General features: G+C 42.1%; 1 protein-coding gene across 2 annotated transcripts; it reads left to right on the forward strand.

The window, feature by feature from the left end:
• On the forward strand, window positions 1-27,576 carry vps35 (VPS35 retromer complex component). 2 transcript variants are annotated; one of them, XM_082530804.1, is made up of 18 exons: window positions 1-144; window positions 968-1,066; window positions 1,484-1,580; window positions 2,342-2,465; window positions 3,431-3,613; window positions 8,355-8,574; window positions 9,421-9,504; window positions 9,852-9,961; window positions 10,476-10,572; window positions 11,826-11,974; window positions 13,550-13,757; window positions 15,252-15,407; window positions 17,269-17,391; window positions 17,482-17,661; window positions 18,597-18,836; window positions 19,183-19,326; window positions 26,298-26,484; window positions 26,978-27,576. In XM_082530804.1, exons 1-17 carry the CDS (start codon window positions 142-144, stop codon window positions 26,475-26,477), a joined length of 2,397 nt encoding a protein of 798 aa, XP_082386930.1. In that variant the 5' UTR covers window positions 1-141; the 3' UTR covers window positions 26,478-26,484; window positions 26,978-27,576. The 2 variants fall into 2 exon arrangements, with proteins under 2 accessions (XP_082386930.1, XP_082386929.1); XM_082530803.1 differs by having other exon boundaries at window positions 26,298-27,576.
• The last annotated feature ends 326 nt before the right edge of the window (window positions 27,577-27,902 follow it).

Here is a 27,902-nt window from a genome sequence, read left to right on the forward strand (position 1 = left end):
GTGAGACGTAGAGAGAGTGGTGGAGAAACGGCCACGCCTGTGATCTGACGTGACGCTAACTGAGTGCAGACCGTCAGCCCGTTCTTGTGGGTCACATGACAGGCCAGCCTTCCCGACTGAGCTGAAACACGTCCCATAACCATGGTAAGCACTTTACCGAATACCGACTTTAGTGCAACGTTGTGCATTCCGACATTTGCCTGTGTGAAGTTTTGACCGCTGGAAAAACTCATTTTGACTGTGTAACGTGATTTGATCTAAAGTCAGCTGCGTGAATGGTCCTTTGGCCTAGCTCGGCGTTTGACAGCAGCTAGCTAAGCTAACTAGCAGCCGACTGAAGCTATCGAGCAACTAGATGCAACATTTGTTTGTCTTTGAAACACTCATCGTGCTCCTATATGCAGTATGATATTTGCAAACAAAGGCTGCGGTACACATCAACATTTCTGACGCAAATTAAATAAGACTGTACAGTTAGGTTTTTGTTAGCGTCGTCTTTCGCTTTGCTGTGTCATATTTTAATGTAAGCATCTAAATGTTGCCTCCGACTTAGAGTAACCGAACACGGAGCATACAGACGGAAGCATGTCGTGTGAGATTGTGCAGGCGAGCTCAAACACCTGTAGCAGCTTCGTTTGGTCTGATGGACATTCAGTCGTTTCTGTAAAACTTTTTTCTTCAATTCACGGACGATCCTGCCATCAAACCTCAGTAGATACAGCCGTCGTGACTTCAAACATGCAAACAAATCTGACTCGATGTGTTTTGGATTTAGACATGGAAACAACAACTCGGGAGTCTGCTGAACTCCTCAGACTGCTCCGTTTTTTCCTTTCTCTTTTCTGGCGTTATAGACCATCAGACAAGTCAAACTTGAGTTCTTGCTTTTTATGCTGTGTTGCATGAAGAAAATCCTGCTAGATCAATCAAGGAGTGCTATAACTTGTATTTCCATCCTCTGTTGCAGCCAGCAACACAGCAGTCACCCCAGGATGAACAGGAGAAGCTTCTGGATGAAGCTGTGCAAGCTGTCAAGGTCCAGTCGTTCCAGATGAAGCGATGCCTGGTAGGAGCATTTCAGTTTATAGGACTATCATCTTGATTGTGATGTGCTTTTTAAACCACTGGTTCTTCCTAAGGATACTCCTGGACTTTTATGGTCTTTTTGATTAAAAGGAATACTACAATAATATGGATAATCAATAGAGATGGCTAATATAACCTCAAAATTCTGTCATGATATTTAAAGAGACTGTGAAGTAATCATATTTCTTACACTATGGGGAAAAAGGATGAACTAAATTTTATTGATGTAAGTAAATGAGGGGCATTTTCCATCAGTTAATCCCCTTTTCCTTTTCATAATGATGTCTCAAAGATGAATTCAAGGTCCGTTCAGGCTGTTCAGCGTGTTATACATGAAGTGTTTCTTGAATCACGCATGTGTTTTGGATGTGATATGTAATATATTTGTGGCCTGCAGGACAAAAACAAGTTGATGGACGCCCTGAAGCATGCCTCCAACATGTTGGGTGAACTAAGGACCTCCATGCTTTCTCCAAAGAGCTACTACGAGCTCTGTATCCTTTACATGTGCTGATTAGACATTTATGTCTCATCTAAACAGGCTGACTGTATAACAGATGCTACTAGCCAGTCGTTACATGTCACAGTTTATAACTTTATGATGTTTGAGGTGGGGTTGTCATATTGTCATTCATTTGCCTTCATGTTAATGTTAATCATATTTGAAGGCAAATGAAGCAGCAAGCAGGCGGGAGATATTCACTTGAAAAGGACAAGGAGAATAAGCGCTGCCTAGTATTTTACTGCATGGTCACATTGATTTGGGGAGAAAACTTCAGACACTGGGCCAGAAGTTGAAACAGCGTGGACAGTATGCTTGCATTACAACAATATCTTGTTTAATAAATGAGAGCTGAATGAAGGCAGTGCAAACTGATGTTTGAAAGTGCAGAGCTGGCTGCCTTCTAAAGTCAAACACTCAGGTTGCCATTGGAGATCTCATCCAAAATAGTCTTAGTTGAACAACTGTTGGAAAAAAGGCAGAACTACTGCACTCATTTAATTCATCCCCGTTTTTAGTTCTACTGATGCTTCCTTTGAGGATTTGTTGGAGTGTAAACTCTAGGCTTATAGAGCCGTAATGTAAAATTGAAAGAACACTTAATGCTTAGGTGGCCTGACAGTATTGCGCCTGAACACACTGTGTGCAGATTGAAAGTGAAGCCACTACATTATAAACATGCTGCAAGGAACTGCATTGTTGAATGTGTATGATTTGTGGCGTGTGTGCATTGGTCCCTAACACTGTCTGCAGATATGGCCATCTCTGATGAACTCCACTACTTAGAGGTTTATCTGACCGACGAGTTTGCCAAGGGACGTAAGGTGGCAGATCTGTATGAGCTGGTCCAGTATGCGGGCAACATCATCCCCAGACTGTGAGTATCAACCAACCTGAACTTCTGTCAAATGTGGAGCATTAGTGGCGTCTGTTCAGCGCTGTCTTCCTTTTACCCAGTAGAGAGGCGACATTAACATTTCAGCCATACAAATGAAGTGCTGAAAAACACGTGTTTGGTCTGAAAAGGTTGCAAATGTGCATCAGTAAGGCCAATGTCTCCATGTTATCTGCTTTTTGTTTGAACTGATATTTTCCTCCTAGGGCTATTTTATTATGGTGATATTATTTCAACTCTAGGCCCCTGTCCCAGGTTTCTACCTGCATTTGTGGATATAGCTCAGACCATACACAAGCAAATGTGGGCTGGTCCTTGTGTATCTGTGTCCAAATATTTAGACATTTGGATGCAGAGGCAGTGTTTCAGAATTAAATATTTCGATCTGTTGATGTAATGTTAATATGGATTCTGGTTGTGATGTGTGGATTTTTACCCCTCAGCCGTAAGAGGCTGAGGGGACTGTTGTTGTCAGCATGGCAGGTGAGCAGGTGCGTGGGAGGACAGCGCGAACATCTAAGTTTGTGAATGCGATAACTGGAGAATGAGGTCATGTAGGAGCTTCACATTGATACCATAGTTGACTCTGCTATGAGTCTCGGACGAGTTTCATTCCTGGTGATTTTGACCTCGTGGTCAGAATTAAGTTTCATGAAAATCCTCTCAAAATCTTGTGAATGTGATAACTTGAACAAGGCGACATAGAAATTGCAAATTGATAACATAAGTGTCTCTACTAGGAGAGTGAGGGTTAGCAGTGGTGGTCGCCAGTAAATGTGCAAAAGTTACTTTTACACATTAGTGGGTAGTCGCATTGGTGTAGGTGAAATGTGATGAATCCACATTTGTCACCTTGTGAGACTGTTGTCTGTTTATACTAACTTTATTCTCTGAAGTTGTGGAGACGTCTGTCTAATGAAGTCTTTTGTTTCCTCCCGTCTCTCCAGTTATCTGCTAATTACAGTGGGTGTGGTATATGTTCGGTCCTTCCCGCAGTCTCGCAAGGACATTCTGAAGGACCTTGTTGAGATGTGCCGTGGTGTCCAGCACCCACTCAGGGGCCTCTTCCTCAGAAATTACTTGTTGCAGTGTACTCGCAACATACTACCAGATGATGGAGAGCAGTCAGAGTAAGTAAGCTGAGCTTTTTCCCTCTGTGTGCACCCACGACTATCACAGTAGTTGTGGGTTTTTTTCCCTTTCCAACATTTCAATTACAAAGGAGTGTTTGCAACCGATGTTGCAATCTCTTTGCTACACTATACTATTTGCTTGTCTGCCTTTGCATTCATATGAACTTCAATGACATCCCATTCTTAATCCATAGAGTTTGCAGCTGTATATAAAAGCTTTGACTATTCTTGGAAGGCTTTCCACAAAATTTAGGAGTGTTCTATGGACTTTTTAACCATTCTTACAGAATGGCATTTGTGAGGTCAGACACGAATAAGGCCTGGTTCACAGTCTCGAACTCATCCCAAAGACAATCTATCAGGTTAAGATCAGGACTCTGTGCAGGGCAGTCAAATTCTTATGCACCATATTTGCTCCTCCATGTCTTTATGGACCTTGCTTTTTGCACTGGTGTGCAGTCATGTTGGAACAGGAAGGGGCCAACTGTTCCCACAAAGTAAATGGTAAATGTATTTATATAGCACTTTACTAGTCCCTAAGGACCCCAAAGTGCGTTACACAACCAGTCATCCACCCATTCACACACACATTCACACACTGGTGATGGCAGCTACATTGCAGCCACAGCCACACTGGGGCACACTGACAGAGGCGAGGCTGCCGGACACTGGCGCCACCGGGCCCTCTGACCACCACCAGTAGGCAACGGGTGAAGTGTCTCGCCCAAGGACACAACGACCGAGACTGTCGGAGCCGGGGCTCGAACCGGCAACCTTCCGATTACAAGGCGAACGCCCAACTCTTGAGCCACGATCGCCCCACAAGTTGGGAGTATAAAATTGTCCAAAATGTCTTGGTATACTGAAGGAGTAAGAACTAAGTAAGAACCATTCACTAGAACTAAGGGGCCAGGCCCAGCTCCTGAATTTCACCCCCCCACACCTTAATCCCCCCTGCATCTGATGCTTTGCATAGTGATGTAAGGCTTGGGCATAGAAACCCATTACATGAAGCTCTCTACTCCCTGTTCTTGAGCCAGTCTGAAGGCCATTTGAATTTTGGAGGTCTATAGCGATTGAGTCTGCAGAAAGTTTGCAACCTTCACACAGAGCCTTGTAGGTTTGTGTTTACTTGTGTTATCTTTCTCTAATATTAACATTTCTTTGAGAATTTGAAACATTTAAAAATGACAAACGTATAAAAACAAGTAGGAAATCAGGAAGTGGCCACATCTTTGTATGTCTGCTGTATTTTTTAATGCTAGTATTTTGTTGGGTACCCCAGCTGTTTAATACATTGGTAATGTTATAATTAGATCTTATTAGAAGTCATGATAGATCTGTGAAGTTATTTTAACCAGGCCTGCAACGCTTTTTCAGAATCTTTATTCCATATTTAGTGGTGAAGAAATTTCTAGTAGTTGGGGTTATGTATAAGTGACATAATGATGATGACAAGTGAACCGAACAGAGAAGGTAACGTCAGACTCACAGGAGGAAGATGACTCTGAAGATCACAGGTACTTTATAATAATGGCTTTTTAAAACATATAGATGTTAATTATCGCTGTATGTGTGATGATGTTCCTTCATTCAGATTGCCCCATAGGGTACATAGAGACACGTATACATGCTTACACTGTGGTCATTATTGTAAGCAGGGATGGGAATTGATAAGAATTTGGTGATTCTGATTCTATTATCGATATCACTTTGAGAGTCACCACCATCCTAAGCAGCATATGAAAGACATTCATGCAAATTATTTACATGCTGAGTGGCCAGATGTTTATGGGTGTTGGAGGTGTTTCTCCTCTTGTTGTGATCAGGTCATTACTCCAAAGTAAAAAACATTATTACACAGAACGCCTTTCTTAAAAGTAATGCATTACATTACTTAATTTCTCCCTGGAGAAAGACATTCGTTATGCTGCTTTTTACATTGCTTTCAGGTTACTCTGTTTACTGACCTAAATCACTGGATCGGATATCGGAGAGAAATAAAAAATGTAACCCGATCCATTAAATATCAAAAAAGCACCTCAGAAAACTTGCGACACAGCGTAACTCTGCTCATAACCGTAGCACGTCGGAGCAGTGTGGTCACGTGATAGAGCAGCTGTGTGTGTTTGTAGCCTCGCTACCAACCCAGCATTTCATCTCCGAGGAAGTGATCCCCGAGAGAAGTAAAGCAAGTGTGTAAGTCCATCTCTGAATGTAAAGCATTCCTGCGTTAAGCTTAACAAGCGATATATGGAGCGACTGCCTCTTCTTGCTGCTACTTCAATCATGAAACTGATCAATGATCAGCTGATCGTTTCTCTCCTTTGTTTTTGGTCCACTTTGCACCAGAAAGAGGAAACCAGCGGCTGAACAACAGCAGCACGTTTAAGCTTGATCAGCTGTTGTTAGAATTTATTTAATATTACTTTCTACTCGAGGATCTTTTTCTACGTAGCTGACGTAACTGTGCAGGGGCGGATCTAGCAAAGTTTAGCCAGGGGGGCCGATAGGGCATTAACTGGGAAAAGGGGGCACAAAGACATACTTTTGTTTCTTATTCTCATTTAAAATGTCGAGCTTTTAATAAATAATTATCTGACACCCAAAGTTTTAATTTGATGTAAAATGTATAGAAGTCCATTACTGTATATAGTAACTATTAAGTCTAATATATATACCCTAGTAAGCTATAGTACTTTTTCCTTTGGGAAGGTACCATCTGTGCAGTCTGCAATTTTGTTGAAGAAAGATGTTGAATCTATTTAATATTTCTTGAAAAATAATTTATTTCTGTGCATTTTTTTCACACTGCATCAAATTAAAGTTGATTACATCGATTAAGCATCATGAGGTGGAGCGTGAGGGGTGGTTCCCTATTTTTTTATTTTTTTTGCTGGGAGTTTGCAGCCCTATTAGTTAGGTTGCTTAATATTTCTGCTAAGTACTCTTTAAAATACCAGAATAGGGAGGATGGTGCAGGTTTAAGTTTATTAGCTTGATCAGTATTGCTGAACTATGAAACATTTTTTTTTTGCATACAGGTATAACAGAATCAGAATCAGAATCAGAATACTTTATTGATCCCTGGGGGAAATTATTTTTTGTTACAGTGCTCCATTTTAAACCAACATTAAGACAAGACAGACAATACGCTAACTAAGAATAGTACAATATATACATATATATACATACATACATACATAAGTCACTCATAAATAAATAGTTGGAAAAGAAACATGTGTAGCTGTAGCAGCAAACAGTGTGTTAAGTGGATGCGTTGTACAGGGAGCCACAGGCAGGAATGATTTCCTGTGTCGTTCAGTGGTGCATCATGGGTAATCTCAGTCTCTCACTGAACGAGCTCCTGTGACTGACCAACATGTCATGGAGTGGGTGGGAGGTGTTATCCAACATTGTCTTTATCTTGGACAGCATCCGCCTCTCCGACACCACCTTGAGGGAGTCCAGCTCCATCCCCACAACATTGCTGGCCTTACGGATCAGTTTATTAAGTCTGTTGGCATCTGCGACCCTCAGCCTGCTCCCCCAGCATGCAACAGCATAGAGGATCGCACTGGCCACCACAGACTCATAGAAAATCCTCAGCATTTTCTGGCAGATGTTGAAGGACCTCAGTCGCCTCAAAAAATAGAGACGACTCTGGCCCTTCCTGTAAAGTGCTGTGGTGTTTTTAGCCCAGTCCAGTTTATTGTCAATGTGTACTCCAAGGTATTTATAGTCCTCCACAATGTCAACACTGACCCCCTGGATTGAAACAGGGGTCAAGTGTTTCCTGGTCTTCCTGAAGTCCACGATCAGTTCCTTGGTCTTTGCCACGTTGAGCTGCAGATGATTCTGCTCACACCACGTGACAAAGGAGTCGACCACAGCCCGGTACTCTGTCTCATCATCCCTGCTGATGCATCCAACCACCACAGAGTCATCAGAAAACTTCTGAAGATGGAGGTCTCTGTGCAGTGGCTGAAGTCTGTGGTGTAGAGGGTGAAGAGGAAGGGGGAGAGGACAGTCCCCTGTGGTGCCCCTGTGTTGCTGATCACCTTGTCAGACACACACTGTGGGAGACGTACATATTGTGGTCTTCCTGTCAAGTAATCAACAATCCAGGACACCAGAGAAGCATCCACCTGCATCGCTGCTAACTTATCACCCAGGAGGGTCGGCCTGATGGTTTAGTGTAGTTGTTGTTTTAAACTTGAGTATGAACTTATACAAAATGCAGCAAGATATTTAAAAGTCAGTTTTATTGATTAAAAAACTATCGGATTCATATCGGTATTGGCAGATATCCAAATTTATGATATCGGTGTTGGACATAAAGTGGTATCGTGCCATCTCTAGTAATGACCAATCATTACGAGGCGTGTGGGACACATGCCAACACAAATCCCCAAAGAACACACGTGATCTTTTCTTAATATTTGGGTATGAGTACAAAGATGAAAGAGACTAAATAGAATTTATTAACATTTAGGTGATGTAATGTAGATGTGATCTGTGAACTGGACTTTTCTATTCAGGGATATTAAGCAGGATTTTTCATATAATAAATTATTAAGTCCACTGTTTGGATTAAAAAACGCGTCACTGTTCATGGTGTTATATTGGTGTTTTAATAGTTGATACTGGGAATTTAGAAATCACCAGAGGGGAAGGACAACTCTAGTCCTGCAATCTTCTGCATCCCTCTTGTTAAACTGCAGCTTTTACTCCACAGGGGAACAGAGGAGATGACCGGTGACATCAATGACTCCATTGACTTTGTCCTTCTAAACTTTGCGGAGATGAACAAGTTGTGGGTTCGAATGCAGCATCAGGGTCACAGCCGAGACCGAGAGAAGAGAGAAAAGGAGCGACAAGAACTGAGGATTCTGGTGGGCACCAATCTAGTTCGGCTCAGCCAACTGGAGGGTGTCAATGTGGAGAAATACAAACAGGTGTGTTTTTGCTGATCTGTGCAGTGGGGACTGGTCTCAGCACAGAAATCGATTTGTTGCTGTCATCTTAGAAAGAGGAGAGCTGCTGGTTCTCTGGTGTGTTCAACACTGATCACGACTTTCAGAAATGTGCGAGTGATGTTTGATTATCTGTGTTTACTTATGTTATAGTGATAGGGTTGTTATCAACTCAAGTAACGTTATGTTGACATTACCTGACTTCCTGTGTCTTTTCTGCATTTACTGGAAGTCCCAGAGATGTGATATAATATATGACTACACATTGCTTTATTTTCACCAAAATCAACTATGGCCACTGTTATGGCTTTATTGTGTGGTAATGGTTTGACACACACATTAGGGCGGAGTTATGTGCTCCAGTGAGTGATCGTCCTATCGGCCTCCTGTGAGCGATAGCATCACCACTGTGGGGGGTGGTAGAGGAGGCTAACACATGTGTGGCCCAAAAGCAATACGAAGATTCAGTGTTATTATGCACATCTGATTAAACTATGCTGGACGTCTGTGCGTAGTGTCAAAGTGGTCATCCCGTATTATCCTTTTATCCATTCCAGGATGCTTTTGGATGTAACCCCACTCCTCACTTTGAGTTTTCACAAAGCAGGATAGCACTTTGGAAGTAATGATACTCCAGAAACAAGTACAGCACAATGTCGTATCCTTGAGCATTGATGATTCTTTTGACATTGAATTGTAATGTTTCAGCGTCGTGTTTGCTGCATTTGACATGTATTTATACCGTACATACTTACATACATACTGTTGTTGTATTTATGATAATTTGTTCAGTCAAACCATTTTTCTTGTGCCTTTTTCTCTCCACAGATTGTTCTTCCTGGAGTCCTGGAGCAGGTTGTGAACTGCAGGGATTCACTGGCTCAGGAATATCTTATGGAATGCATCATTCAGGTACCTTATGTGAAAATTCTCGAGTCTCATTTACAACTAATCCAGTAGACCAGACTTTACTTGCTGTTTGTACCTTAGTTTATAACACTGGCTTTAGGGAATAGTAGGGATGACCAGAAATCATGCACTGTTAGTAAAAACAAACAAACACTGTACCATGTTAAAGGAAAACAAATGGGGGATTGGTCACATGTAAGCAGATTTGTTCCACCCGCCGTGTTCCCCAATAAGCCAACATTATTTGAAAAATTCAAATGGCCTTTATTTCAATCATCCTGGTTGTTTCAAATATATGACGTGCAGTCACAGTCATTCAGGCCTCAGCTAACATAATCTCGTCTCCGAAGGTTTTCCCAGACGAGTTCCACCTTCAAACACTGAATCCTTTCCTGCGTTCCTGTGCTGAGCTACATCAACATGTAAATGTCAAGAACATCATCATCGCCCTCATTGACAGGTATGGTTTTATTTGCTGGAGTGTAGCAGAGCTACCCAGTGAGCAAACTGCAATTTAGTGCTTTTTGAGACTGGTTGACTGACAGTACCAGTTACAGTTAGCCATATATTACTTTATTCTATACATTTTAAAAACATTAGTTTGTATTTAAATATTTGTATCTTAATCATAGTCAATTTAGAGTTCTCATTCAACCCAACACTTATGTCTTGTTAGGTTGTCGGAGGAAATTGGCACAGGGAGCTAACCAGAAGCTTCTAGCCAGTGCTAACCTTCACCACTGTGCTGCTCCATAAGCATGTTTTTTACTCTGGTCCCCAAGCTTAAACCTTTAACTGCAACATGAGGTTTCCAGCATTTTGTTCTTCCTGTTTAAACTAATGATGATTTGCTCATAATAATGCTTGTTCAGCAGTGAACAGTACAAACCTTTTAAAACCCTGATGCACAGCTGAGCTCAAGGACTTACTGTTTATGGAGATGTTTTTAAGCCAGCTTCTGATTTGTGTTTCAGACTTGCTCTGTTTGCTCATCGAGAAGATGGCCCAGGGATCCCTGCTGAAATCAAACTGTTTGACATCTTCTCTCAGCAGGTGGCCACTGTAATTCAGGTACGTTTCCTTAAATTCAACAAGGTTTGACATAGGGGTAGGCAATATATACTTGATGTGTCGCGGGTTTTTCCACGTATGATGATTAAAATGCCTTTATCATAACCATCGAGTATAGGTTGCCGAGGAAATATTAAGCTGTCTGCACGTAATTCACTGCAAGTTTTTGGTTTTCTCCCACACGCACAGAATGCATCATTTACCGGCACATTTTTGGCACATTGCGCTGAGCGAGAGTGTTTATATACTATCAGATAGGGGGAAATATGGCGATAGTGGGAGTTGCAGACTTGCTGTCATTTGGATTTCCAAGGTGGATGTCGAACAAAATGCGGTAATTTACAAAATATGACATAAAACTGTTGCTACAAAAGGTAGCAGTACCACAAATGTATTCCGCCAGCTGAAAAGTCATCCCCTGCAAAATTACGAATGTTTTAAACTGCGCGTGTGAACATCTCCCCACACACCAAAGAAAAGCTTAAATAAACCAGCGGCTGTGATACGAACTACAACAGCCAGAGAAACGGGGAAAACAGCACACGTGAGTCTGATTGCATGTTACTGTTTAACATGCAGTATATTTGTGGTGTTCGACACTTGCAGTGTAGGAAGATCTCTGCTTTCAGACAATGTGCCATTGGCTTGGTTGTGTGAAGTCGAGTGAGTTCGTGGCTTCCATGTTTGTTTAGGCACATTTTACAAAATTATGTAACAGATGTTTTCATTGTTTGTTGTTTTCGCTGTGTTTGCTGGTCGTAGAAATGGTTTATATGAGCTTTTACCTGAGATTTGGAGGTTCAGTGGATACCACACATGCTGATATTGACATAAAAACCTGACTTCACAGAGGCTTAAGCTGCAACTCACCCGCGGTACCGGGGGAGCTGGGGCGCAAGACCTGTCATGATATATCTAGAGTGTATCACAATATAGACAAACATTGTATTTGCCCTAGTTTGACCAAAGTAGATGACAGAGTTACTTTATTGAATGCAAAAGGTTTTTGGGAGAGAGCTATCCTTAACCATACGACTGTGAGCACATTAAAAGCACGTAATATTATTATGGAGCCACATTTAAAGTCTAACAGAGATGGTATATCATATTAGGATCTTAGCAAACTAGCAATCATAATTTATTTGTTACAGGACAACAGAGTCAAAGGCGGAGCCTCTCAAACTAGGTAGAGTACTAGAGTAAGTGTAACTAACAATGGGACTACTGCTCCCTTCTGTTGTCTACTCTTTCAGTCTCGCCAGGACATGCCATCAGAGGATATTGTATCGCTTCAGGTCTCTCTCATCAATTTGGCCATGAAATGCTACCCTGAACGTGTAGATTATGTAGACAAAGTCCTGGAGAGTACTGTGGAGATCTTCAACAAGCTCAACCTGGAACAGTAAGTCTCTGGCCCCCTGATGAACTCCTGAGTGAGCCGTGTGATGTCATGAAATCATAGAGCTGTGTTTAATAAAAGCTGCAGAATGCATTCATTCTTATAACATAAATTTGCATATTGAGATGTGTTATTAGTATTATTGAGGAAACTAGAAACTTGGTTGCTTTCATGAGTTGTGCAGATGAAAGATTTTACATCTCAGGACATAATAATCATCTTAACATTTGGCAAATACATCGTCAGATGCACAAAAGCACATGACATATTATACAGTGTCATTATTTATTTAACAAGATGGTAAGTCAGTGAAGCGGTACAGTCCAGGCTTCCTGCTTCCATGGGCATTAAGTAGCCGCCAGGTCCTGATTATCACATGCACTGTATTCTTTTAAGATTTTTACCTTACAATAGAAAGCGCCCTGAGGCAACTTTTGTTGTGATTTGTCATTTTTAAATAAAACTGAATTAAAAATGGTGCTTGGCTGACTGATCATCAGTTAAATGTGACCCCTCTGGTTGTTTGTAGGTGTGTCAGTAGTGAGTCAGCTGTGTGTTAACACACTGAAGTACCATGTTACAATAATCACATTACATATGTGGCATGCTAACACTAAGCTTGCAAAGAAGTCGACGTGATTTTTTTGTTGTGCCGACCGCAGACCAGCAGACCCTTCAGCAGGTAGCAGTCGTGCTGCATTTCTACCTGTTCGTGTTTCTAATGTAGAATCACCAATTTGTTTGGCCCTTTGGTCGGTTTTCAACTTTGCTTTGTGTTAAATAGCTGAAATCTAGGAGAAAGATCAAATGTGTCCTCATTAGTATAGATTTGTGTTGATGTGGGACTGCAGCCTAGAGTCAAAAGCAATGTAACAGTTACTGTAATTAGGCAAAGTACTGGATTACTTTGAAGAATAACAAGTAATGAGTAATACATTGCTTTCTTGAGAAACAACTGCAACACTGGTGTTGCAAAGCAGGAACAACATCAGCAGTGATCTGAGGGAAGCAGCCCTTTAATCTGGGTCAGGCTAGAAGACCATTTCCAATCAATCTGAACTCTGTGCAGTGAGAAAGATTATTCACAAATGGAAAACATCCAAGACAGCCCCGTCCAAGAGCGTGTTGTCCCACACAATCGACCCAAGAGCTCTGGAGGCCTCAGTAAGCATGTTAAAGGTCAAAGTGCAAAACAGAGGTTACAAGTATGCCTGATTTGGAAATGTTGCCATTTTCCAAACAAAATGTCTTCTCTCTGAAAAGAGTTTGACAGTGTGACTTCATTTTGCAAAGTTGCAACTGAACAAAGTCCTTTAGACAGATGAGAGCAAAGATGTTTGGAGAAGAACAAACACAGCATGTCAGCAGAAACATCTCTAAGCATATGCTTACTTTTATGTGTGTCCTCACTCAGTTTCTCAACTTTAATAATTTCCACAAACTTGATCTTTGAGCCCATACTGATCCCCCCTGAAGGTATGAGGGTTTTTTTGTCCCTTGGAACTGTAAACCTGAGTCGGCTTCTTTTAATCGTGCAGGGAAAAACATTTTCAGTCTCCTTTCTTCTCCCTCCTCTAGCATAGCAACCAGCAGTGCGGTGTCAAAGGAACTTACCAGGCTGTTGAAGATCCCGGTGGATACCTACAACAATGTGCTGATGGTCCTGCAGCTCAAACACTTCCCACCACTCTTTGAATACTTCGACTATGAGTCCCGCAAGAACATGAGTTGCTATGTGCTGAGCAACACATTGGACTACAACACCACCATTGTGGCACAAGAGCAGGTTATTAATCTAACAGCTGTAGATTTGTATTTAAACCGACAGAGCATCAGACAAAACACCCCCCTAGCAACATTTTACATAAGAAAGGATGTGTGGTTTTCATAGATACAGTTTTTGTAATTATTTTTTTACACATTTAAATATCGTCTTGATGCATCTCAATCATCCAGGAACGTAAATCTCCCAAAGTTGGTTCTGTTCATCTGGACGCAGCGTTTTCAGTGGGAGAAACGTTTCGTCATCATCAGGTGACGTCTTCAGTCTCAGCTGACTGCAGGTTTCAATCTTATAAACAGGACATTTGCATAATGACTGAAACCAGCCCACTGAAGGAACAATGGGCTGGGAGGTCAGTTCCTTAATCTTAATTATGCAAATTATCATGACCACGGATCAAAGACCACTGATCGATGGCCATGAGTCCCATTCACAGAGAGTTGGAGAATGGCTGCAATCACAGCATGTAAGATGGTGACAGAACACACCGGGTCAAAACACGCTGCACCAAAAACTGGTGCACCCCAAGGATCGGGTCCCCCGACACAAACAGAGTAACATAGTGTACGCTGTTCAGTGCAGGAGGAGTGCCAGGATTTATACGTCGGGGAAACCAAACAACCTCTGGCTACAACACAGAAGAGCCACCTGCAGTCTATTTACACCTACAGGCCAGTGGACACTCTTTCAATGATGAGGATGTAACATCCTGGACAGGGAGGAACGCTGGTTTGAGGGCGGAGTCAAGGAGGCCATTTACGTGAAAAGGGAAAGACCATCTCTGAATGGAGGAGGGGCCTAAGGGTACATCTGTCACCATCTTACAATGCTGTGATTGCAGCCATTCCCCAACTCTCTGTGAATGGGACTCATGGCCATTGATCAGTGGGCTTTGATCAGTGGTCATGAGAATTTGCATAATTATGATGAAGGAACTGACCTCTCAGCCCATTGTTCCTTCATTCGCTGGTTTCAGTCATTATGCAAATGTGCTGTTTATAAGGGTGAAACCTGCAGTCAGCTGAGACTGAAGACGTCACCTGATGATGATGAAATGTTTCTCCCACTGAAAACGCTGCGTCCAGATGAACAGAACCAACTTTTTGCAGACACATTTATATAGTTTCCCAACAACCTTGCAAATAGGCTTGTCAAAGTTAACAAACACCCCAAACTACAGTCGCCGTAGAGAAGCCCTCACCGACAGATGAAAAAGTGATGTTAACAGAAAACTTATGTAGGCTGTTTGACCACAGCCACAGTCTCTTGCTGAATGCACGCTGGTTATGTATGGCTGAAGTATCATCTGTACTTTGTGATGCAACTTGTCATATTTGCTTAGATTAGTGAGAAATCTGTATAAAAGTAGCTGTTTTTTCATTTTTGTTTTAGTAGTTTCATGTTAAAGTATTCTTTAAGGTTTTTGTGCAGACATCTAACCTGGTTACACAGTTTGTAAATAGTATCGGTTTAATGTTGTACCCTTTGTTCCTCTAGGTGGACGCCATCTTGAACTTGGTGTCCACACTGATACAGGACCAGCCAGACCAACCAACTGAAGATCCAGACCCAGAGGACTTTGCTGAGGAGCAGAGCCTTGTGGGTCGTTTCATCCATCTGCTCCATTCTGAAGATCCTGATCAGCAGTATCTTGTAGGTGTTTGCGTTAACATTGTGTCTTTCTACGTTCTCAGTCATCAAGGTTGTGGTAGTCTTGAGTGCTTGAAAACAAGGCAACTGGACATTTGTACAGGCAAGGCCAACAACGTGCCATGGGCTCCTCTGTGTCCCCCACTGTAGCTAAGCTTATCATGGAGGAAGGGGCTGAGAGGGACGGCACTGAGCCACAGGTTCAGGTATGCGGGTGACATTCACTGATTTACCAGGGAGGATATCAGGGTTACCATTCCTGGACTGTGCTTTGCTCGTTAAGGAGGCTGTAAGCCTCAACATTGAAGTTTACCGGAAGCCGACACAGACTCCCAGAAGCCTACGCTTTGACTTACCACACCCTCTGCAGGGCTCGCAAAATCGCCCCGCCCGTCGGGCTATATGATAACCGATGGGCGGGGCTGAGATAGATTTTGTTCACCCGACCGGAGATATTGCTAGCTCCGGGACGTGGGGCAAGCGATTTTGCGAGCCCTGCTCTGGAAGACGAGCGTGGAGTCATCAGGATCCTGCAACGTCAGGCAGAAATGTATCTTCTGAAGCAGAAAGGAAAGAAGAGGAAGAGTCGTGTGTTTAAAAAAACAAACAAAAAACCATCTTAGATATGTGGTTCTCCCAACTGGACCTAAATGAAATCAGCTGCACACTCACGTGTATCTCTACATCTAAAGGTCACTCAGGATACCAATGTTCACATTTTGGACCAAGAAGACAGGTGGTTTGCTAAAATGAGATCATCTGTGTCCACTGTGAACCATCTTCATTGAATAGAGGCGTAGCCTATGACACGAAGTATCAGCCACTTACTGTGCAGTCTGACATCCTTCCAGCCACTTCAGGTGACCTCAATAGCTCCACTGATGGTGGGGTGACAGTGTCCTACACCGGTTTCACCCTTAACACCCAGTGATGACCTAGGAATGTTTTTTGGCTCATGTGATGACTCGCATGATTAACTCATTCACTGCCAGCCATTGGCAGTGAATGAGTTAAACCCATTGACTCATTCACTGCAATTGATGGCTATAGACGTCAATGGCAGTGAATGAGTTAATAGTGGATCAATAACCCTCAGGAACCAATCCAAGGTTTAAATTAACCGGGTGCACTTGCCTCAGCGGCTACGTCGCCCTTACTCCAGTGGTGAGAATGAGGAGCTGGATGCACTGGTTGCCACAGAGCGGTGTGCTCAGCCCGACGTTATTCACTGTATTTGCTCAAAACTGTTCAGTCGTGAAGCTGTATTTATTTTTGTTTTACTAGTTTTATGTTGAAGTATTTAAGTTTTGTTTGGGTCTGATATTGGAACAATGATGAGACTCACTGTAGAGAGGAGATCCAACACCCGAACACCAGCAACACCGTGGAGGTCATTGTGCGTTGGTGGAAGTCCAGGCAGTGTGGACGTCATCTTCCTGGATCTCCACATAATATCTTACCTGTTGTTTCTATTCTTGATTGTGTGTATATGTGAATGTAATGTTGTTATGTGTGTGAAGACATAATGACAATAAAGGATTCTTATTCTTCTTCACTCCACCTTTTGTTTTCAGAATTAAAGAAGCCTCGTGGAAATGTATCTGAAGTTGTAGAAGTCCAGTTGTCTTCTTTTCAAGCATTTGAGACGAACCCGAAGAGTCTTAATTGTGCACATTATGTATTAGAAAGAGTCCTGCAGGTGGTCTCCTTTAAGTTGCTGCTAGAGATTCTGAGAATAATGCTGCAGTGTTTCCTTTGTCCCCACCTTATCTAGTTCTTGGGAAAATTCCAGCAGTTTGTACTTCTGTGAGTGTTTTTGCTGAGACCAGTGGTTTTCACTTAACTTTGTTCTTGTTTGCTTCAGATTCTTAATACAGCACGCAAACACTTTGGAGCTGGTGGAAACCAAAGGATTCGTTACACATTGCCTCCCCTTGTGTTTGCTGCCTACCAGCTAGCCTTTCGATACAAGGAAAACTCCTCCACCGTGAGCAAATGTTATTTTTCATCACAAAGCACATAATGCATTTTCTTTTATGTCCTGTTATGAAATCATACCAATTTCTTTTCCTCTTAGGATGACAAATGGGAAAAGAAGTGCCAGAAGATTTTTTCTTTTGCCCACCAGACAATCAGTGCACTCATTAAGGCTGAGCTCGCCGAGCTGCCTCTTCGACTCTTCCTGCAGGGGGCGCTGGCTGCAGGGGAGATTGGCTTTGAAAACCACGAGACTGTAGCGTATGAGTTCATGTCACAGGTAGAATGTTTAATAATACTGTCATGCCTTTAAATAGTTTATATACATACATGTGTGCACACTACCGGTCAGAGTTTTGGATACCTGAGTTTTTCCAGTTTTTTATTGAAAATTCTGCAGTTTAATGTCTCATTGCACTCTGAAATGAAAGCGGTTGGACTGAAAAGAAGAAATCATTGAATCAATTTAGAGACCAACATGTATTCTAACCCTTTGACCCAAAGTAGCCACCTTTGGTGTCTGAAAACACCCGTGGCACTCTTTCTACAATAGAAATCAAATATTGTTCAGAAGTTCTTCCCATATCTGTTGCAGAAGTTCCCATAAATGAGGCACTGCTAGTTGCTTTGCTTTCACTCTTCTGTCCAGTTCATCCCAAACAGCTTGATGCGGTTTAAGTCTGGAGACTGTGACTTATGTTTTGGGTCATTATCTTGCTGTAGGATGAACCCCTGACCAGCTAGTCATATACCAGAGGCTATTGCATGGGCCTGCAGAATGCTGTTCTGTCCTGAGTGCCTTTGATGGTGAAGGAAACTGTACTCCCTGACTTTCTTTGAAATTGCTGCAGAATAGTTTTAAATGTTGAACCCATGTTCTGTTCCCTGGAAAAGGCCTTTTGGATGATTCTCAAATGTGCAGAATGTTTCAGTTTTGGCTAACTTTACCTTTCTTTAACCTCTGGCAGTTCACCACTTACCCTTGTACCATTTGAAGCTATTCACTGAACTTGAACGACTTGAACTTCAATAAATAATTGGAAAAATTGGGGTGCTCTAAAACTTTAGAGTGTATAACCAAAAACATAACTTTATTTTGTTGTATTTTAAAACCATTAGACCGCTACAGTCCTCTTTCTGTCAATGGGTGGTGTTGTTCCATCCCCTCAACCTTTTCATCTCTTCTCTTGGTTCTCCATACTTTGTCCATATTAGGCATTCTCTCTCTATGAGGATGAGATCAGTGACTCCAAAGCTCAGCTGGCAGCCATCACCTTGATTATTGGCACTTTTGAGCGAATGCGATGCTTCAGCGAGGAAAACCACGAGCCCCTGAGGACTCAGTGTGCACTGGCTGCGTCCAAGCTGCTGAAGAAGCCTGACCAGTGCAGAGCTGTCAGCATCTGTGCCCATCTCTTCTGGTCAGGTCGCAGCACTGACAAAAATGGTGAAGAGGTGTGTTGGAATTAGGCTTTTTTCCCCACACACTAACATAAAGTTGTTGAAGATGGTTGTAGTAAAATCATGTGCATGCAGATGAGTGACGTTCTAAAAAATGACATTTAAATGGAATCATCAGTGTGTGGTGTAGGACTTTGTTCTAGAGGAGGAAGAAGGCTAAACAGTCACTGTATTAAACCCCAAAAGATTAGTTATGGAATCAAATGGATGGAAGGATCAGCAAGTTCAGTTTTACGGGACACAGTGCGCTTTAACACACTATATAATGCTGTTAATGCTATTGTGCACTTTAGTCTTTTTGCACATCTCTAAATGCTCCCTGCTCATTTTACACATTTAGATCCGTGATGGTAAGCGGGTGATGGAGTGTCTAAAGAAAGCCTTGAAGATTGCCAACCAGTGCATGGATCCATCACTGCAAGTTCAGCTTTTCATTGAAATCCTCAACAGATACGTCTGCTTCTATGAGAGGGAAAACGATGCGGTAAGACAAAAAAATGTTTGTGCTAACCAGTAACTGGTCATTTTGCCAGAGAGAATAATTTCTTCATTTGCCTCAAACCAACCACTCAAGTTAAAGTGTTGATTAACAGTTAGGTCCAATGTTCCCGCTAAGCACTGCTGGCACGTCTCTGCGCACAGAACATCTGCGTTGCACACAAAAAAAAATCTAACCTGAATTGAAATTAAAATTAAAACTTTAACAGTTTAGTCAGTGAGTGACTGGCTGCTCCTGTATGGGATCAGAACGATGCCACCGTATCCCACAGTCCAGCCAATGATGCGATTCACATTCGTATATACGCAGCTAATCAACGTCGACAGGCTATGACAGCGTCCTTATGTGCCGGTGTTTTAGCAAAGCGGCTGATGTGGAGTGAAGCCACGTTAATGACAACGTGTACAACCATTGGAGATGTGAGCAGGACAGACGGAACAACTGACGGACAAAGTGTGGACTTTATACCAGTTTGTAAATTGTGTTGATCGGCCACGTAAAACCAGAGTTATGATAAAATATCTGCAATGTTTGTTTTTCTTCCTGAATACTGTCGTTGTTTATATTTACTGCGGGAAGAAACGGTAAAAACAGCGTTTTATAAGGAAAACGCTCAAAAGCCTGTGAGCAAAAACTCCACCCTTTCCTATTGGTGGAAAATGTACCATGTGGACCAATCAAAAAAATGATATGGCAACATGACATTTAGTTGTTTAGGAAGGAGGAAGTTTTAGGAGTGACGGCGTGTTTGAGATGTGAGAGATTTGCAACGTTTAGCGTAAATCTTGTGTAGTTAGTGTGTAGTTAGTGTGTAGTGTAGTCAATAGTGTTGTTGTGTGTGTCAGAACAATGAGGCGACTGCTGAGTGTTACAGGTGTTACAGCAGTGATACATCTCCTGTTGTCAGGCCTGCAGGTATCAGGCTGTTGTTCTCCTTCATCTCATAGTGGACAGAAATTATTTTTTGGAGTGGCACAGATAATTTGTGTGGCATCAGATTTGATGCAGAACAGCTGATTGTAGAGCAGGGCGATATGGCCAAAAATATTTATCACGATATATATTTGAAAATTTACGATAACGATATAACTGACGATATAATTGATGCAAGACAAAATACAACTCCACAACATTACTAGCGCAAAAAGACAACCTTCCATTTATTTTCACTTAAACAAGAAGCTGGTTTTTATGTACATTAAAGCTTTATAAAAATGTAACAGTGCAAATGCAAATTCCTTGCTGAAAGTTTAACCAAAAGGCATTTCCAGTAGAAATGGGCTGACATATCCTGAGCATAACCATGTATAATATCCACTGAAGTTAAAAAGAGGTGCTTTGCAACATTAAACTGCAGTGTGCAGTACGCATTTTTCGGACCATAAGGTGCACGGGATTATAAGGCACATTAAGCGAAACAAAGCAGTCAGATAAATCAAACTTTATTAAACTCATTCTTCTTGCTTCCTCCACTTCTGTACCATTGATTCATTAATGTTGAATTCTCTGGCAGCTGCTCTATTCCCATGTTGTTGCAGTATATTAATGACTAACCTCGTATTGTGGATGGATTATCTCAGTTGTTCTCCTGACTGAAGTTTGGTCCGTTTACAGCATCCTGCCATGCGATTGCATTTGTCTCTAACCATGAGGAACCTTAACGTTAACTTTTATAAGTGGAAAAGTGTTAGTGTTCGTCCTCCAGCTTCACTGTTTATGTTATGCTAACATAGCTGTGTCGCTAGCGATCACGTAGCACATCATTATTTACCAGCTAGCCCAACTTCAGTAACCCTACAAACGTCACTGCTGTTTAGTTTCCTGTCTTCATTTATGTTGGAAGTGATAGCAGAGCTGTACGTTTGAATTTTTTCAGAAATCTCTGTCAGAACATGCAATATCATGCTTAGGTAACTAGCGAAACTAGCGAGCTAACTTCCGCTAGCTTCCTGCTAACTTCTAACTCCGTTAAATGTAATAAATTTTGTTTTCATGGATGCCTGGAAGTTAAACTTTATAGTTACACCTGGTAAAGCAGCAATGCTGATCGTTTTATTAAAGATGAAAGAATTTAGACAGTTTTTAACTCTCAGTGATGCTGCAGTGTTGTTTGACCTGAAGCATACGGAGTTTAGGACCCAGATTACTCCCAGATTTAAGAGCATCTTAGTCCGACAAATACGACAATAACGACGGCCGCTTGCATGTTCTGCAAAAAAATGTGCTTTGTTGTGTATCTGACGGACAAACACCAAACCAGTTCCACATCACGGAAGTTGCACCATTTTTACAAACCAGTTCTGGTTCATCTGTTTCACTCAACAATCGGCCATGTGCGTATGAAAACAAAGGCACTGCGCACGCGCGTTTTACTCCCATTCTATCGCGATATTTCATTTTCCTATCGTTGCCTAACATTATACCGGTATTACCGTGAACGGTATAATATGGCCCAGCCCTAGCTGATTGTTCTGTAAATAGTTTGAAATGTTTATTTAAAACCCGCCTTGGCTGCATTTTAGGTAAACTGCTGCAAAAACTTAACTCAGTTACTTTTTTGAAGAAGTAACTACAGTGGGGCAAAACAGTATTTAGTCAGCCACCGATTGTGCAAGTTCCCCCACCTAAAATGATGACAGAGGTCAGTAATTTGCACCAGAGGTACACTTCAACTGTGAGAGACAGAATGTGAAAAATAAATCCATGAATCCACATGGTAGGATTTGTAAAGAATTTATTGGTAAATCAGGGTGGAAAATAAGTATTTGGTCAATAACAAAAATACAACTCAATACTTTGTAACATAACCTTTGTTGGCAATAACAGAGGTCAAACGTTTACTATAGGTCTTTACCAGGTTTGCACACACAGTAGCTGGTATTTTGGCCCATTCCTCCATGCAGATCTTCTCGAGAGCAGTGATGTTTTGGGGCTGTCGCCGAGCAACACGGACTTTCAACTCCCGCCACAGATTTTCTATGGGGTTGAGGTCTGGAGACTGGCTAGGCCACTCCAGGACTTTCAAATGCTTCTTACGGAGCCACTCCTTTGTTGCCCGGGCGGTGTGTTTTGGATCATTGTCATGTTGGAAGACCCAGCCTCGTTTCATCTTCAAAGTTCTCACTGATGGAAGGAGGTTTTGGCTCAAAATCTCACGATACATGGCCCCATTCATTCTGTCCTTAACACGGATCAGTCGTCCTGTCCCCTTGGCAGAAAAACAGCCCCATAGCATGATGTTTCCACCCCCATGCTTCACAGTAGGTATGGTGTTCTTGGGATGCAACTCAGTATTCTTCTTCCTCCAAACACGACGAGTTGAGTTTATACCAAAAAGTTCTACTTTGGTTTCATCTGACCACATGACATTCTCCCAATCCTCTGCTGTATCATCCATGTGCTCTCTGGCAAACTTCAGACGGGCCTGGACATGCACTGGCTTCAGCAGCGGAACACGTCTGGCACTGCGGGATTTGATTCCCTGCCGTTGTAGTGTGTTACTGATGGTGACCTTTGTTACTTTGGTCCCAGCTCTCTGCAGGTCATTCACCAGGTCCCCCCGTGTGGTTCTGGGATCTTTGCTCACCGTTCTCATGATCATTTTGACCCCACGGGATGAGATCTTGCGTGGAGCCCCAGATCGAGGGAGATTATCAGTGGTCTTGTATGTCTTCCATTTTCTGATGATTGCTCCCACAGTTGATTTTTTCACACCAAGCTGCTTGCCTATTGTAGATTCACTCTTCCCAGTCTGGTGCAGGTCTACAATACTTTTCCTGGTGTCCTTCCAAAGCTCTTTGGTCTTGGCCATGGCGGAGTTTGGAGTCTGACTGTTTGAGGCTGTGGACAGGTGTCTTTTATACAGATGATGAGTTCAAACAGGTGCCATTCATACAGGTAACGAGTGGGGGACAGAAAAGCTTCTTACAGAAGACGTTACAGGTCTGTGAGAGCCAGAGATTTTCCTTGTTTGAGGTGACCAAATACTTATTTTCCACCCTGATTTACCAATAAATTCTTTACAAATCCTACCATGTGGATTCATGGATTTTTTTTTCACATTCTGTCTCTCACAGTTGAAGTGTACCTCTGGTGCAAATTACTGACCTCTGTCATCATTTTAAGTGGGGGAACTTGCACAATCGGTGGCTGACTAAATACTTTTTTGCCCCACTGGATATAATTAATTGCTCAACATTGGTCATTATTTACTGTATTTTGCAGACAGAGTTACTGACTCTCTCCCAGACCACAGACTCAGAGTACAAGTCAGAGCTTTATAAAAAAAAATTAATTAAAAAAAAGTTGTTTTCAAAATTGGAGTTCAAGTTATTTTTCCTTCCAATAGTGTTAACATGCTGCACAGGTCAATGACTAGATTTTTTAACATTTTCGTTGTAAGTGGGTTAAAGCAGTTAATTAAAGATAGTCTAACATAAATGCTGTAATTTGATTACTTTAATAAACATGTAGCTTGGATGCTGGCGTGACCACAGTGCACACGTCTGCTGTTGCTCACAGTGGTCCAAGGGACGCTCAGTTTGTGTGTTCGCTCAGACACGTGAAGCATTAGAGGGAACATTGGTTAGGTCTATAAATGTTTGGACAATGATACGGTTTAATAATGTTCGCTCTGTGCACAACAACCGTAGATTTTAATAATCAAAATTACTAAAACAGTGTAATTATCCAGAAGCTTATAGACCTAATTCTCTATTGTCTTACAAAGCTGCAAACAGCAGTCGGAGGGCTTGTGCGCCCTGTTGCATGTCCAAGCATGCCATTGTCAAGTTGAACTACGGCTTGGGCGTGGTGTGGGTGAGCCGCTATCTGGTCTGGGATGTTGATTGGTGTTGTTATTTACGCACTAAATATACTACCTTTGCCGACTAGGTGGTGATGGAAATTACCTACTTACTACAAGTCACCCTAATGCATATCATGCACGGATCCACCAACTGAAATGTTATTTGCATGGGATGATGATTATCATCTACTGCTGATTATCTGTTGCCACTAGGTGGCATTGTGTCACTTAATATTAGATCCCGACTACAGTTGTTTTCATGCTGGCCACACACCCCCGTCATGGAGTGTGATGTCACATCACCTAGGGCTGTTCGATATAACGATATAAAAACGTCCATCGTTTCATTTTACGCTATCGTTTGTTTCGTGGTGTCGCAAAATAAACTGTTTACAGCAATATTTTTTCATGGTTCTGATGTCACTGTAGTGGCTGTATGAATTCCTTAAAGTTCTCTCTTTCTCTTATATTTAATATAACCACACTACGGACGGAAAAGCACCTGTATTTATGCGTTGTCGTTAGCAACAACGACGGTAAAACCATCGCGTGTCTGCTTGTTCCACATAAACCTTTCACAATAAAGCTCAAGATCCTGTTGAGACTTCAAAATAAACTGAATAACGTGAACGAGTATGCAGAGTATTTTTTATTAATCCTTTATTTATCCAGGTAAAAAATCTCATTGAGATTAAAAATCTCATTGAGATTAAAAATCTCATTTCCAAGAGAGATCTATTTACGGATGAGAAGCAGAAAAGAGCCGTCAGGTGCTAATAAATAAAGCTCAGACTCAAACGTTAGAACAGGCTTTCCCCCGCAGCACGCCGTGTAATAAATACTCACAAAGAAACGGCGCCGTTACAACTTAAGTCTAAAAATGTATTGTTTGATGCATCGGTTAAAACACTCGACTCCAGCTACACGACGCGCAGCTGGAAACACTTCATGCAAGTCGAGCTGCTCGAGATTCACAGAATTTACAGAAAATGTTAAATGTTTGTGATTTATATCGTTATCGGACGATATAATTTTTATATCGGGACATGAGCTTTTGGTCATATCGCACAGCCCTAACATCACCTGTCGCGCCACCTTATTTGTGGCACTGTGGGTGATCGAGCACTTCTCTCCTTCGTTTTTTTCCCCTTTCCCTTTATGGTCATGTTTCACTGTGCTGAAGAATGACCTGTTGTCTTAATGAGTGTATTGAATCCTTGTGCTACACTCAAAAAGGTGCTTTGTGAGGTGACCTTGAAGCGCTTTGGCTAGTCTGCTGAGGAAGAGCTTCTTGTGAAGCCAGGATGTGTAGATGTGCTTTTTAGACTCAGGTTGGTTCGCACAGGTTTGTATATGATTTTGAAAATGAACTTCTGCCACATTCTTAACAGCATCTTGAATCTGGGCAGTTATTTTTAAAGTTATTTACTTAAATGTGAAGCAAGCCCCAACTTTAATTTCAGTGGTCACAAAAAAGTTTTTTAAAAAAATGTAAAGAGCCAGTTAAGGTAACTCGGGCATCTGACAAGGATGCCTGCTGGGCGCCTCCTGGGTGAGGTGTTCCAGGCATGTCCCACCGGGAGGAGGCCCCGGGGCAGACCCAGGACACGCTGGAGAGATTATATCTCTCGGCTGGCCTGGGAACGCCTTGGTATTCCCCCGGATAAGCTGGAGGAGGTGGCTGGGGAGAGGGAGGTCTGGGCTTCTCTACTTAGGCTGCTGCCCCCACGACCCGGCCCCAGATAAGCGGAACAAGATGGATCGATGGACACTTAAAAAATGGCATTTATATTGTGGCTGTTGATTGGTTGTCAGGACTCCTTGAGCCCTCCTCCCTATGTAGTCCCTCCTCGGACCAGGCCCCTGTTTTTATTAGTGTTTGGTGGGATTGTTTCCGTGACCAACCCTGGCATCCATGTCGGAGCTGGAGTGAGGCTTAGCCATCAAATTGAAAATGTGTCACTTTTTTACAGTCGCCTTTGTGTAAAACTCAGATTGTTGTTTGGATTTGAACAGTTGCTCTTATCTATTCCAACTGACCCACAGAGCGTGCACATGAATACTTTGGTACGAGTGAATGTTGTCCACCCAATAATATTAGAATGTAAACAGGAACCCTTGTGCTGTTCCTCCTCTTCCTCCCATCCAGGTGACAGTCCAGGTGTTAAACCAGCTGATCCAAAAGATCAGGGAAGACCTTCCCAACCTGGAAGCTAGTGAAGAGACGGAGCAGATCAACAAACACTTCCACAATACACTGGAGCATCTTCGTCTGCAGAGGGAATCCCCTGAATCTGAGGGCCCTGCCTACGAGGGCCTGGTCCTTTAAAGCTAATGTAGGTTGGAAAATATAAAGTCCCTTTTAGATGTTCCACTATATTAAGAGTAGACGACCGCACACTATCACAAGAATAAAGAAGTTGTGTTAAAGGCCAGGAATAGAAATAAACATTAAGAGCTGAAAGACCTCCTTTCGGTCCTTCATTTAGTTGTTGATGTCTCTTCATCATTCCTCCTTGCTATCCATCCTTGCATGTGTAAAGCAATGCTGCACGTAACTTTAGTGTGCAAGTCTTTTATTTACCATTCCTTTATAAGGCCACAATTAACCAGTTTGTCTGTATCCTGCACTATGTTAATGTTGATGGAGGACTTGCTAACTGTGTCATCATGCCTTCAGTTGTTGATATCTGTCCATATTGAGAGCGAATGTAATAGCCAAGTGTATAAAAACTACAGAAAATCTCAAAGTTGTAGTTGTCTTGCAGCGGGTTTGCATACGGCCTGGTTTCCTGAACATGAATAATCAATAACTCTGCTGTTCTTTAGGTTGGCTTTGTGGCAACTTTAAACAGATTGTGCCAAACCAAACTGAAGACCAGATGACCGTGCGATCTTTGGCCGTCACACTTCAGCGTTCTTCTTTTTGCCACATCGTGCTCGTCATTCTCTCTTTAGGCTCCTTATAGTGTCTCGTTTGAAGTCAGGACTTCTCACCACTGGATTGACCTGGTCAAAACTGTGGTGTGTTTGCATGCTTTAGTGTGCTTGGCATCAGAGGGCCAGTGTTTAGTTCACTCTCTATGGATCTCACTAATTACACACTGTTTTTTGTTCTTCCCCATGATATTTTTTGATAACAACCATGTCCTTTTGGATGAACATGTTAAGGAGGTGCAGCAGTTCCTCAGGATTGTATGTTGGCCGACTTGTCAGTGTACAATGGTGCAGAAGCTTTGTGTCGTTTTCCACAACATTTATTGATTTCTCTTTCTTGCTTATCAATGTTGATTTGTTGGAGTCGGCATTGAACTGTTACCTTTTTGCTTTTAAATATGTGTTTAAATGCACTTGTAAATCAGATAAATAAAAATACAGACTAAGTAGAAATGATCATTGTCTCTGAAATAAAATTGACATTAACAGTTCTTGAACTTTACTTATTTTACACACAGTATTTCCTGAGTGTGATTAGACTCTGCTGTGCTGTTGTATGTTGCTGAAGGATTATTTGGTTGTGGCTCAAACTTTGATTCAACGTTTGAAATGGAATAATATCAGTAACAGTTGCATTAAGATAGACATATAAGTCTATCTATATTTAACCCCCCCTCACCATGCGAGCTTTCTTTATCCTTCAAGCTTGGCCCTTGGGAACTTGAGGAGGACTGTGCTCTTCTGGACAGAGATCTCTGATGTTGTTCCTGGACTTTGCTGGTCGGGAGTCACTACACCTTTTTCCCCAAGGCCAAAT

The sequence above is a fragment of the Aulonocara stuartgranti genome, assembly GCF_965226115.1.
Source record: "Aulonocara stuartgranti genome assembly, chromosome: 1".
NCBI classification, from domain to species: domain Eukaryota; kingdom Metazoa; phylum Chordata; class Actinopteri; order Cichliformes; family Cichlidae; genus Aulonocara; species Aulonocara stuartgranti.

Bases quoted from the DNA above. Each gene is read 5' to 3' on its own strand.
- vps35 (XM_082530803.1), top strand. The intron at 8,575-9,420 runs GTGTGTTTTTGC...TTCTCTCCACAG, and splicing joins ATGTGGAGAAATACAAACAG to ATTGTTCTTCCTGGAGTCCT. The intron at 9,505-9,851 runs GTACCTTATGTG...TCGTCTCCGAAG, and splicing joins TTATGGAATGCATCATTCAG to GTTTTCCCAGACGAGTTCCA.